The sequence below is a fragment of the Aulonocara stuartgranti genome (assembly GCF_965226115.1).
Source record: "Aulonocara stuartgranti genome assembly, chromosome: 22".
NCBI classification, from domain to species: domain Eukaryota; kingdom Metazoa; phylum Chordata; class Actinopteri; order Cichliformes; family Cichlidae; genus Aulonocara; species Aulonocara stuartgranti.
Genome location: NC_138957.1, coordinates 22607700 through 22621943, shown reverse-complemented (window position 1 = coordinate 22621943; position 14244 = coordinate 22607700). Strand labels below are relative to the sequence as shown.

Sequence of the window (14244 nt, the reverse complement as noted above, 5' to 3'; positions counted from 1 at the left end):
GTAATGATTCATTTTATCCTCCCAAACACACACAAGCATTATGCTTTGCTGTGATAAATCTGCACAACTTATGCACAATCACACACACATACAAACACACAAGTTAATTCACAGCAGAAACAGATTACAGGAAAAAAAACATAATTAATGGAGCTTATTATCACACCTTTAAACACACACTAACACACAAACATGCAGATATTAGTGCACGCTGTTTGTTCTCTCTATGAACACAGGGCTTGTCGCTGGTTGTCATTCACGTCTGCATATTCCTGCCTGTAATTTGAATGCGTGCGTACTGCTGAAAGCCAGCTTGGAGCCCACTGACCTGAAACTTGCTAAATGACACACGGAGACTATAGATGGCGAACGTAATGACACAGAGACACAAGATAAGCCAACCGCAACCACGTTAAGAAGGAAATCTCAATCCTAATCAGTATTTGGGATTCCTTTATTTACCCAGCAGCTGTTTGCTAAAAGTCCAGCGTCTTCTTGAGAGATTTCTGCTCTGTAGCAGCTCCTTCACCAGAGAGGATTCATTAAACCTTCGAGGCGCATTGTAGAGAATTAAACGAGCAGATATTTGACTTCAGCGTTGAATTGAGTGACGCACAAATTCAGTTGATCTGGAGCTCTTTAAGCTTCTTAAAGCTTATTGTTTTGGTTCTTTGGTCGATGCATCCGCTATACGTTTCCGTCTCAGACAGTCTCATCAGTCAACACAGGCAAGGACTTCTTTGATAAACTCATTCTACCTGCCCAGTGATGAGCAGCAGGCAGAAAATGAAGACAAGCGACTTAAGAGCTGAAGACCCATGTGGTTTTCAGGAGAGAGCACCTCAAGTAAAACGGCAGCATAATTAATATGTATTGTAGAGGCTGCAAAAATAACTCCATCAATAATGCAGGGCTACTGGAAAGGGTAACACATCAAAACAAAAAGTCCTGTGGCAAGTGATGCAATGTTTATATTCAAAAAACAAGAACAAAAAAACCCAACAAAGTTTAAATAAGATGTTAAACCTTTTCTTTTGTCCCAAATCATCTTACCTAGGTTATATCCTCACCCTGAAAAAGCATTCTTTTATCAGTTTTAGCACAGAATAAATAAACAACTCCACATAAAGTGCAGTTAGAATAAAGACTTTTACAGAGAACATACAAGTGTCACGTGTTTTGGCCTGATTATGCTAATCATGTCTTTCTCCTTATCAAGAAAAAAGGGAGCAACGTCACCTTTTATTTGTCATCATGCTTGTGGTGAGATGACATAACTTGTTGCTGTCATTGTCAGTTTAGATTTGCTTTGATCTTTACCACCTAGAGATATTTTTGGCTCTGCAGCTGAAAAACGCTCCATGTATACCTCTTTTCCACCGAGCTGCAGGTACTTGCGTGGGCCGCCTTTGCCTTGGCGCTTTTCCAGAAACCGCCCCCATTGGGAGAAATAGTTTGTGACTGCAAATCATTTATGAATATCTTGTGGTGGCCCTTCCCATAGCCGCTGACATCATTGGTTCCAGCTTTTTGCACTGGCACCAGTCTTTTAAAGGTGAAAATCTATGGAAGCAGCTCTAGATTAGTTTCTTGCACTGCCACAAAGTCGGTGGAAAAGGACTAAAAGCTCACAGTCGGGTTTTTCTGATGTTTTATAACAACAACAACACTGATGTGAGTGAAGCAAAGGCTAAACGTTATCTAGATTAAACCAAAACAGTGGGATATAAATTGCTAAAATGATCTGCAGAACCGAGGAGTACTGAGGGATGTTCACTCTCTGTGGGCTTATTACTACAAATGACCTCTCACATAATACACAGTTACGAGGCGTTCATCATTTACAAACATGATTAGTGAAGTTTTTAATTACTCTGATGTAAAATATCCCAAATAACTATTCCCCGTGTGGTATTGTTCCTTTGCTGCTTTCAAATGCAGACAAATCTCAGCAGGTCTTACAATCTAGTTGCTATAGTAACTTTGTCGCAGTGCTGTTCCTACAAAATATCATCTTATGTCGGCCGACTCTTTGTCCCACAACACTTTCTTTGCTTAAACACCAGTGAGTAATTTATTCATGCTCCTGCCCAGACTTTCCCAGCTGATGTTTCTGACTTGATTTTGACTTGTTGAACTTTCACATCCCTCATTAATGTAACAAGTAAACACCAGTTTCTTAGGTCTAATACAACCGAGGGGATTGCTAATGTCCCTTAATGGGACAAATATGCAAATGGTCTCATAATCACACTTCACACAGTTTGACGGCTGGTAGATTTTGTAGAACGTTGGAGGTCTAATTAATTCTGTTCTCAAACTTCATTAACATATTTTCGGAATAAAAACTATTTGCATTTTTTCCGGGCACCTAGCCTGGATGATGAGGGTATAGGAAGGATGCACACTTACATATTTGTTTACTTTCACAAAACACAAAGAGACACACTCACACATCTATCTATCTATCTATCTATCTATCTATCTATCTATCTATCTATCTATCTATCTATCTATCTATCTATCTATCTATCTATCTATCTATCTATCTATCTATCTATCTATCTATCTATCTATCTATCTATCTATCTATTGTTGCCTTTGGCTCATGTATATTCATGTTTAATCAACACGGAGTGCAGTTAAGCATAGCCTATCAGATTCTGCCCTGGCATTCCTGGATTTGCATATTTTAATTGCTGCCTCAACAAGTGTATTACTGACACATCACCTGCCTCTTGCACAGACCCACAAACACACACATACACAGGTGCTGTGGCACATAAAGTAGAATTTAGGTGTTTAGGATCAGTTTCTTTCAGTCGCTTGTCTCTCAGCCTCTCGGTTTCTTTATTTCACTTTGCTGGTAATATCAGTAATTATTCAGGCTACTTCCCACTAGTCTGCCTGGAATTGAATTTAGCTATCTGTGTGTGTGTGTGTGTGTGTGTGTGTGTGTGTGTGTGTGTGTGTGTGTGTGTGTGTGTGTGTGTGTGTGTGTGTGTGTGTGTGTGAGGGCACGCATGTGTTGTGTCTCACTCCCCATGTGTAATTGCTTGTTAAGCTATTTCAAAAGCAGGTGCAGTTTGTCTGAATGACTTCTCTGTTTTCTGAGTAGCTAACTGCTTTAACCTGCCAACTTACATGCCTGTGTGTGTGGGTGTGTTTGCGTGCGTGCGTATAATAAGGGCGACGTTAGTCATCATGTCTGACAGCTCCCTTCCTGAAAATACACCTAAGAAAACACACGCTGCCATTCACATATGTGGCGGCAAGCGCAGGCCCTTGCAAACGCATGCATGGATTTCCACAGGCACAGATGCATGTGTACAAGCAAACAGGCATGCAAACACTCTCTTACGAAAAGATAACACACACCGCGTGCTGCTGACAGATGAAAACCTGACGTCGCCAAAATGTCAACATTTCAGTCTGCAACCTTTTCTGATTGATAGCCTTGCTTGTGAAACTACAGTTTGGAAAGTTTGGAAAGGGTGCAGTGGTGAGTCCTACCACTCAGAGCTCACACAGTGTTAAGAAACCTGTTTTTAAATGTCAGAAGCACAACAAAAACAACACATTGTGATACTTTTTTTAAAGCAAAAATTTAATGAGCCTGTATATTAAAATACAAACAGAAATTTTAGGAGAATACTTTTTTTGGTTGGTTTTTTTTTGTCTTTGTTTAGTTCAGTCTGCTTTATCATGTAGCTGTTTTTATATGGAAAAACTGCTTTCAACTGATGCACAACACGAATATTCAGAATTACTATGCAGTTACACATACAGTAGTTTTGATATCCAAAATATCCAGTGTCTCATACTGGAGTTCAGGCACCTCTGGGGTCAAACATAGTAGAACAATTGTCTTTGAGCTAATGAAAGTCCAGGATAGTTGTTAGATAGATGTTCCATATAATACAACAATGAAGAGGCAGCAGTTTACTTGTTCCAACCTGCAGAAGACAAAGATAATGCTCTTCAATTTTGAACTCATATCAGCTTCTGTCATATAAAGACAGCAGTATGTGGCAAATAGTTGGGAAACGGGCATGTGTACTGTTGTTTTCTGCTTCTCAAACCAGGAACACTTAAAACACCACTGCAATTAACACCCGCCCCCCCCCCCCCCCCCCCCCCGCCCCCCGCTGTCTTACTATTTGTACCAAAAGCAATACAGATGATTTTGTTGTATTTTTTATATTTTGTTTTCAAAGAGCCAGACTTGTAATTTTTTAAAGTGCTCTTGAGAAATAGTTCACCGCTTTTTTGTTTTTGTTGTGTTTTGTTTGTGTTTTTTCTTGTCTTTTCTTTAGACATTGGCTGTTATTTCTTTTCAGCCATTTTGAGAAGAAGAATTTTCTTTCTTTTTTTTGTTAATCAATTCAACATTAGCTATAACGTGAACCCGTGTGATATCTACGCAAATCTAATTTCATTACTTTGTGTGTGTGTGTGTGTGTGGGGGGGGGGGGGGGGGGGGTGACACATCTGGCTCCTCAGCTGATCTATCTACTGTTCACTAAAGCCTCATCAGAATGGTCACGGTGGAAGGGTGTCTACCAAATAGCCATTCTTAAGGAGGTATTTAACAAGAAATCACTGAGGTATGCAAAATTACACAAGAGCACTTATTTTATCGGTGATGTTTTGACCTCCTCTGAGTCTGCACTTCAACATTATTTGAACACTGTCGAGAAAGGAGAGTTTTAGTATGTCCTTCAAGAAGCCTGGAAACTTTTCCTGAAGACTACTTGTAGAAATTACAAGACAGCAAGACAGCATGCCTAAGAGAGTTCAGTCTGAACTGAGGAATAAATGTTGTCACAACAAATTGATTTTAATTCAAGCTCATTACAGTTGTACTAAATTTCTTTCCCTTATGTTTTCACATAAATAAATGCCTGCACTGATTTTTCATGCTCCTAGCATAATAGAAAAAAATAGGGGTGGCTCAAGATTTTTACACAGTATGGGATTTTTTGAAATTTTGCAAGTCAGCACTGTTTTTCACTCTGCTATATGAAGTTTGATATATTTTAGCTCGATCCACTTGCTTCTCTGAAGTGTGAAATTCACTTGTGAATGCATTTTACAGTGTAGTAACACTTTTTTTCTCCTGTAAGAGAAAAAACAAGGTGAAGGAGACAGGTAAACAGGAGCTTCCCTTCAAAAAAGCATTTCTTAGCCGTGACACAGCTACAATATGTCAGTGATGCAACCGGTAGCCTTAAGGGATTACACATCATGGCACATGGTAGCTGCCCAATACAACTGCAGTCTGAACTTTTGACCGGTGTGCAGCCCCACTGGAGAAGTTTGATGTCTTGTGCCTTGCTCAGTGACCCCTAAATGGTGGATAATAGAAGAACGTTCCAAAAAGATCTGCTGATCCAGCCAAAGGTCTGCCTTTGTTTGGACAGCGTGTATTATAATAAGCTCGTAATGTACACAAATAAACAGAACAGTCAGGGTTTTATATAAACCAAGCTGCTAAGCTGGAGTGTTTCTACTAATGAGGCTATCATCAACAGTTCTGATTGTTTCTTTCGCCTTCTGTTGCACTAATTAAACCACCGTGTGCCCTGAGGTCCACTTACAGGTAAAATTTGCTCTACTGGTTGCATTAACTGACAAAGCAGGGGAAAGATGCTGCATGGTTAGAATAAGCCAAACTTTTTAAGATTTCGTGCACAGGTGGAAAGTTTTTGAGAACGGAAGGGAAAACGACTTCCCTAATTATCTGCTGGCAAGCAAAAGAGAAAATTAACATTTTAATTAGGAGAAATAAATGAGAAGTACTAGCATGTGATTCAGCAGAAACTATCCATTGCCTTCGCATTGAGTTTATTTGTTTATAGCAAGCATGAGAGAGGGTGAAAACGTTGTCACAATTAAAAGTGAAAGCCACAGTTATGCTTTTTAAACTACGAGAAACGTGTTTTACTGCAAACGCAGCGTCGCTATCACTGCGCCGTTTTAGCACCGCGCAGTTATAAAAACATGAAACATATTAAACAGAAAGAAAAGGACTGACAGGCTCGCAGAGACAAATGCAGTGAAAGTCTAATAGGTTCAAGAGATGGGGGTGTCGGGGGGAAGTAAAAAAAACCTTTGCGCTGGGTTCCCCTTCGTTCCAGCCTGTCTCATTGTAAATTCCCTCATTTAAAAAATGGTGAAATTCATTTCTCACACAGATGGGAACAGGCAAGGCTGATTTCATTAAAATACCCCATCTGTTGGAGTGGGAGAGAGGGTGAAAGAGACAGAGAGGGAGAGAGAGAGAGAGAGAGAGAGAAAGGGAGGAAAGGGAGGGAGAGCGAGAAAAAAAACAAACAAGGGTGAACCAAACAAAACAGTTCTGCTGTCCTGAAATAATTTGTTTCTCCTCCAATGATGTATATATGTGTGTGTGTGTGTTTGTTTCCACGTGGTACTGATGGGAGCTGAGTTTGAACAGACAAGCTGCCATTGCTAGAAGCTAGAGAGAGAAGCAGAAATATGTGTAGGCTATGAGGGAAAGACTACGAGAGGGTGAACGAAGAAGTAAAAAAGTAAAATATGCAACTGGAGTGACAGAAGTAGGTGGAATAGTTTAGGACAGAGATAGACAGGTAGATCGCTTAAAAATGAGAGCAGTCGACAGTGTCAGGATAACGCTGAAAAGTCATGTTAGTCTCTCTTTGCCACCCAGCACACGAGTGCGGTTAGCTTCTTAAAAATTACTGGATGAGCTTTAATGTTTTTACACTGAAACTGGCAGTTTTTTAAAGATCATATTCTAAGTTTATCTGAAACATTAAAGTTAATTAAAATGAGCAAATTAACAGTTGGTCTGTCACAGTCACCTGTTAAAAGTTTGATCCAAAACAACATGATGTCTCTTTTGTGTTATGTTCCCCAAAACACAAGGGGGATGAGGGAAAGTAACACTAAAAGCCAACATGATGGAAGCAATAAAATTAAGGATTATATTCTTAAATAAACTAAAAAAAATCAAAAAACAGAGAAGACATGATCATCAGGTGAGAGAGAGAAAAGACTGTCAGGAAACTAGAGAAAAGGCTGAAAAATATGTACCTTTTCAGTGAGCATGAGTGAACCATCATAAACGCACAGCTAACACACTGTAGGGCAAAGTCCTCGCCTCCCCGATGTTAAGAGCTCTTAGCTCAAACTGCTGAGTGGAGACAGCTGGCAGGGGCGTTGCCTAAAGAAGAGCGGGGACGACAAGACACACCCACAGGCTAATTTAGAGAAGGCGGCCGTAAACATTTTGTAAATTATGGTGGCATTTAGAGTGGAAGATAAAGTAAGATATAGTTTGCAGCTTGACTTAAGTCATCACTTTGAGTGTGTAGTGTCCTCATTCCCTCAGTTAAATCCACCTCTTGCCTGGCATGTCTGTTTTCAAAAAAGGAAAGAAGGAGAAAAAGATGCCAACACACCACACTCAAAGCTTAAATGTAAACACAAAGCCATGAGCTGTGTCTGTCTTTGATATACCTAAAGTCTAAAGATTTATTTACCAAGACAACTTTACATACTTACTGATGATTTTTGTGAGTAAATGTTGCCATTAGATAGAAATGAGGTGCCAAGTTGTTCAGTATGGTTTTAATGATCTTACATGCCCTGTGATTTGATAAAACTAAAAAACCACAGTAAACCCTGGAGTCTGGTCACTGATAGAAAGTATCTGGTTTTAAAAATCAAGAAATCTGTGTGCTGGTAAAAACCTGAGGTACATAACCTCCCGTAAAACCCTTCACGCTGTTACAGAAACTTTGTCTGTCTTGGAAGTGGTGGCATTTTTCTTTGTGTTTTGGACACAGGCTTATGTACAGTGCTGCGAACAAGTGTTTGTCATGATTGCTCATTATTTAGCATATTTGTCACTCTTACATGTTCTTACATGTTTCAGATCATCAAAGAAATGTTAATATTAGACAAAGAGAACCAGAGTAAATGCAAAAAACAGTTTTTAAATGATGATTTCATTTATTAAAAAGGAATCCATGGTAGGATTCCAAAGAGAAAACCAATATTGACCAACAAGGTCCCAAACTCTTGTCTCACATCTTGATGATCTTCAAGACTTTTGGGAAAGTGTTGCGTGGCCTGACGAGACAAAAGCCAAACTTTTCTGAAGGTTTTGGTTTTGTTCCATCTGATGTAAAACTAATACAACATTTCATAAAAGGAACAACATACCAACAGTAAAACATGGTGGCGCTAGTGTGATGGTCTGGGACTGTGCTGAGCCTCCTGGACCTGGACGACTGCTGTAATTGATGGAACCAGAAAATCCTGAAGGAGAATTTCCAGCCATCAGCTTGTGTCCTGAAGCTGAAAAGCACAGTACAATGATCTGAAACACACCTGCAAGTGGCTCAAAAAAAAGAAAGAAAAGGTTTTGGAGTGGCCTAGTCATGTTTTGGCACAACGTTAAACAGGCTGTTCGTACTTTAAAACCATCCAGTGTAGCTGAATTATAACAATTCTGCAAAGATGAGTGGGAGACAATTCCATTGTCAGCTATTGGAAATTCTTGATTGCAATTCTTGCTGCCAGTGGTGGCACAACCAGTTATTAGGTTTAGGGGGAAAATTTTCCACACAGGTAGATTTGGATAGCTTTTTTCCTTAATAAACAAAGTAATCATTTAAAACTAAAATCTTTATTACTTTTACTTTTCATCACTCTATAAGTCCACACGTGTGTTAACCAGTGTAGGGACTAACGTGTTATTAAGTAACGCGTTACAGTAACTACGTTATTATTGTGGTAATGAGCACGGTAACTAGTTACTATGCCAAAATCAGGAATGCGTTTATCGTTACTGGGATTTAGATTCATTATTTGTTACTTCATGCGTTGCGTTTGACTTACCTCCGAAATCGGAACACGGACCTTGAGTTCCGAGTACAATCAAAAGCACCACGACTGCAGTTTCCCTGTTGGTCATAAAAAGCGCAAGTGACGCTGTGACATAGGCTAGAATCTGTAGTCGACGACGGTCCAGGCGTGGGATTTCTCTCGTGGAAATATGCACATTCAGTTAGGGAAGCAACACATTAATAAGAGAATTCTGAGTAAAACCAAAGTTACTTTCCCTAGTAACTAGTTACTTTGAAAGTAACTTGAAGTAACTGAGTTACTTTTGATAGAAGTAACTAGCAATGTAACTAAGTTACTAATTTAAAGTAACCAACACTGGTGTTAACCCACATCTAGCTCTCAAAAACAGGGTTAACACACTTTATTTTTTAGAATGTCAAAAGGAAAATATGAATGAATCACCAATGGATTGTTCATTGTCTCAGTGCAGCAGCACTCAACCAGGTTTACAAAGTTGTAAATAAAGTTACAATTTCTTTATCAAGTCTCAAATGTGTGTCTCATATAGGTCGTTTACTGAAAACAGAAACAGAAATATACTAATGGAAAGAGCTTAATCCTCAGTTTGGCTCAAAAACCAGTATGAATGATCATGAGAAGAAGGAGGTGACAAAGCAGAGCCTTAACCAGCTGTGACTCAGCACAATAATTATGTTGTGTATCACACTCCTTACCAGATGCTAACTCTGATGCACAGTTTGTTTATTTTTTGTGTGTCCGCAGCTTTGGATGTAGAGGGGGAGCAATTTAGCTGTCCTTTTAGGTCAGTAGACTTTCATGAAATGACACAAAAATGTGCAAATGCAATTTTCAATATTTGCTGACTCAGTGAGGTCCAGCTCTTTCGCAGCCATACTGAGGTTTTGTCGGAAGCTGCTGGCATTACAAAGATATGCACACATTGTCCTTTGGGGTTTTTGCCAAGAACAAATGGTGCTCTTTGAGAGAGTGACAAAGTTTGCATATAGAGGTTTTAGGGGTGGTGGTGGTGGCGTAAATCACACAGTGTACAACCCAGAGGTTGGTGGTTTCTGACAGCTATGTGCTTCCTTCTCTTTTCTCTTTGTTAGGCAGAGGCACCAAAAAAGTATCCAGCAAACACCTGTCTCGTTATAGATGTAACCGGTGTGTCACGTCATCGTCAAAAAAAGTACACCTCGTTTGTATCTCTTATACGCCAAAACGCTTTCACAAAACAGCTGGATTTCAAGGCTTGGGAATGAAGACTGGCTCTGTGGCCACAGTTTGAGACATGAGATTTAATAGAGGGCCGATGGATAGAGGAATGAGATAGTGTGAGAGGGGAGCTGGCATTGTATTTTACATTTGTTTTCAGATGGTTTGAGATTTACTGAAGCCCAATCTTAATGTGTGTGTGTGTGTGTGTGTGTGTGTGTGTGTGTGTGTGTGTGTGTGTGTGTGTGTGCGTGTGTGTGTGTGTGTGTGTGTGTGTGTGTGTGTGTGTGCGTGTGGTGGCGTGAGGTCATGTGTGTACGCGGGTGAGCATGTGATTCATGTATGAGTGGGAGTGAAGGGTGGGTTTAGATTGCTCCATAATTCATTGTGTTCCTTTTTTTTATTGCATTTGAACAACAGAATTTCCCTACAGAGGTAATAAAGTTTATCCTCGGAGAAGGCAGAAACTGACAGAGAGGGCTAATGAGTGGAGGAAAATGAAGAGCTGCCAACAGAGAAGTGTGATTAACAGCTTCTGTTTCTGAACCTTTGGCCTGGATCAGCCACCTCTGAACGGCAGGATCTGGTATCACGCTCTGCGTATAAAAGTTCAACTAAATACTCCGAGTTGCATGTCTTCCAGAGCTGCAGGGTAAAACAGCATGACCTCATTTGTTGTTGTTTTTTTCAAACCCAGAGGAAAAGAGTTGTTGTCCCATTTATTGTTTGTTTTCACTGACAGCAGTTCAGCTAAATTGTGTTTTCCAGGAGGAAAGTGATACTATATTTACTGTGGCTGCCACAGCCAAAGAGAGGAGGGTGTTGTCTGTGCAGGCACAAACACTTTGCACATGCCTCTTGTGAATGCACATATTTTGGACAAGTGGTTTAGATGAGACTGAGATGATGAATTCATGCGTTGCATATGCATTCATTTATTACTCTTTGTAATTTGTTTGAGTGATACATTTATTTATGTGGCTTTTTGTAATTAAGGCAGATCTATGGCGTGATGAAAACAGGAGTCCCCGGGTGTACAGTAAAATCCTTCAGAATTCAAATCAAGAAGAAGAAGAAGAATCTACATGGAGGAATAACCACATGTCTTCTTAATGAGCATGCTGTGACAGCATCAAATCTTAATGTCACTCTGTTTTATAATTGACACATGTGGCTTGCTTTATTACAGACTGTATTGTCGATTGGTTGGGATAGCTGGTGATGATTTACAGCTGAACATGACATAAACATCAAGTATTTCTTATACAACTGTTAAATTATACTTGTTCTCATTTTGCGTTTCGCTGGAACGAAGAGAATTGTGTACCAAGAGCGAACAACACAGCTCACTACAGCCAGGAAAACAAGAACGACCTAAAATGAGCTTTCATGATCTAAACCTGCAGATCATCATTCTGAATGTCTAGACATAACTCACAATGGGGGAACTGGTTAGTTGTTACTTTTAGCTACATAACATGAAATGGACTGGTTATGAACCAGCGTTATGAACTGCTGACACCAGCAGTGATGAGAGAGCTGCGCATGGCAGCAAAGTTGTTGATTTACTGTTTGATGTGCATCCCTATCCTCACCTGTTGATATGAGCTGTGGGTAGTGACAGACATAATAGGATTGTGGATACAAGTGGGTGAAACAAACTTCCCCCTTAGAGGCTGAGGAGGGTCTCATAGTAGAGCTGCTTCTCCTCCACGTCAAAAGAAGCTACATGAGGTGATTCTGACTAGGGACACTCCTAGATGAGGTGTTTTGAACATGTCCTGCTGGGAAGAGGCCTTGGGACAGACCCAGGATATATGCTGGATAGATTATTGCTCTCGACTTGCTTACATGTAGGAATGCTTTGGTGCTTCCCTTGAGGAGCTGGATGAGGTGGCCAGGGAGAGGGAGGTTTGGCCATCTCTCCTTGCAACCAGGACCTGGATAAAACACAGAATAACAGTAATTGTTGTAATTGTAATTGCATAGTAACTCCTAACTGCTTATAGGAAGAAAAAAGTGCTAAAAAGGCATCAGTGCACTAGAACAGCATCAAATGTTGGACTGACAACAAGTGACAAAAAGGAAAGCCAGCTCCCCTGGTTGAAGTGCACCTAAACACTTGTGGAAAATGTTTTTGCAGTGGTTAAACTTTCAGTGGTTAAACTCCTCTCAACACTGCAGCGATCTCGCAGTGTAAACCAAATGTGTCAGAGTAATATGACTTCAGTGGCTTTATTGTTTGATTCTCGGCTGGAAAGTTTTATCCTCATTGCTACCAAAACATAGCAACACGGCACTCTTGATTGATGTAACAACCTCCTCTTTTTTTCTTTTTAATATTTGCTTTCATTATTTGAGCTTCACTGCTGAAAATCCTTTTACTTGGCCGTTTTAAATCTTTTAAACTGACCATTTACCTATTTTCACTCTAACCTAAACAAGCTGTGAGAGCTCCATTATTACTATTGACATTGTCTTGCAAAGATGGGAAAACTGCCAAAGATTGAACAGACTTTTGAATTTGTTAATGAGTTTTTCCAGTAGTGAAACAATGCTTTTAAGCTCGCTATTCAATCCCTAGGATTCTGTATTAGTCACCGATATGCGCACATGTCTGAAAAGCTTTTGCATTTTAGTGTTTTGGCGATGTGTGTTAAGTAACAGACCCTGATCTCAGGGGCCTGACGCTTTTTCAATAACATCACTTCAGTCTTTTCAGATTTCCCACCATCTTTCCTGGCAGTCATAATATAGAACTGCCAAACATAACCTTTGGATGATAGAATGAACTTATAAACACCAATTTGGGACTTGCAATTGCATTTCACAAACAGCCTTACAAACATTTCATGAAGAAAAAAATATAAAGAGCAGCCTCTCTTTAACCTAAACCGCTTACCCTCAGTTATTGCTGTTTCAAGATACTATTTCCCCACAAGCCCTCATTAAAGGCTAATTTATTTGAGCTTTTGGAAGTTTGGAAGTGACATGGCATCCCCAGGAGAGTTCAACCCGTAACCTACGCACTTCACTGGAAATGAGAGTTTCTTTTTCCTAGCATTATGTACTGTATCCATCAAAGAATAAACACAAATCCTAAAATTAAGTCAGACATTTTATAAAAGTTAATATGTGGAAAAGCTTGTGACCAAAATATTCAATAGAAACTACTTTCTAACATTTGTACCATAAATATGCATGCATGTTTATTCTGGTGTGCTGATGTCATCCCATCAGGGAGCACAGGAACAACATATTTTCTCACTTTCTATAAGAAACAGACACACACACACACACACGCTCACACACACACACACTAGCAACCAGCCGCAAAGTCTCTGTGATAATGCACACTGGGCATTTATCTTTACAGTGAATTATGGTACACTGCGGTCTCATTGACTCTGTGCACAAATGTGAGTGCGTGTCTCTTAGTGTGTATATGCATAAGTGTTGAATTATGGTACCCGCTGTGTGTGTGTCTGCGTGTGCGTGGCTGTGTGTTTTGAATTGAATTATGGCGCTGCGCTATCTCATTGACTTCAACTGAGTCCCATTCATCACAACTTAACCATGGAAATAGACTTTATGGACAAAAATGCTGTTTTAGCAGTGTGTGCGTGTCTGTGTGTGTGTGTATGTGTGTGTACGAGACACTGTGTGCAAGTCCTTGTGTTTGTGACTGTGGAAATTCCCCCGATATATATTACAGCATCGGCATGTGTCAAAGAGAGAGAGAGGTGCTCAGTATACACACATTTAGTGCACTAAAAAATGAAGAGATATCAGTGGTGTTTGATGTATTTCTGATTCTTTTTACCTGCATCGAGACATTATTTTTCTCAGGAGCAGTGCAATTACTGTCACGGTCGGACGGCCCTTTCCGGACGACCCTGCTTGTGTTTATGTTTTCTGTATATGTGTTTGCTTCTCCCTCCCTGGCCCTCGGGGTTGTTTACGGAAGTGCGCGCCGTGGGAGAGGCGTGTCCTGGCGACTGTCGTCATTGGGAGTCCCTCTTCGCTGTTGCCGGCCCACCTGCAGCTGATTACCTGACCAGTGGTTGGTAATCATTCCTCCAGGCTAGAAAGGGGTATTTAACCTGGACTCACGGCGACAGTCGACGTGGGATTATTACTCCGAACTGGTATAGTCTGTGCGAGCAG

General features: G+C 40.2%; 1 protein-coding gene across 1 annotated transcript; it reads right to left on the bottom strand.

Moving 5' to 3' along the window:
* Positions 1-3837: 3837 nt before the first annotated feature.
* On the bottom strand, positions 3838-13961 carry LOC309698438 (uncharacterized protein). Its single transcript, XM_082520887.1, has 6 exons — positions 13901-13961; positions 11929-12017; positions 8893-8957; positions 8215-8349; positions 7081-7210; positions 3838-3956 (listed from the first exon to the last, which is right to left on the bottom strand). The coding sequence occupies exons 1-5, from the start codon at positions 13904-13906 to the stop codon at positions 7173-7175; spliced, it is 333 nt and encodes a 110-aa protein (XP_082377013.1). The 5' UTR covers positions 13907-13961; the 3' UTR covers positions 3838-3956; positions 7081-7172.
* Between the last annotated feature and the right edge of the window lie 283 nt (positions 13962-14244).

Bases quoted from the DNA above. Each gene is read 5' to 3' on its own strand.
- LOC309698438 (XM_082520887.1), bottom strand. The intron at 8,958-11,928 runs GTAAGCAAGTCG...TATGACCAACAG, and splicing joins GCACCAAAGCATTCCTACAT to GGAAACTGCAGTCGTGGTGC. The intron at 8,350-8,892 runs GTAAGTCAAACG...TGTGCTTTTCAG, and splicing joins TCCGTGTTCCGATTTCGGAG to CTTCAGGACACAAGCTGATG.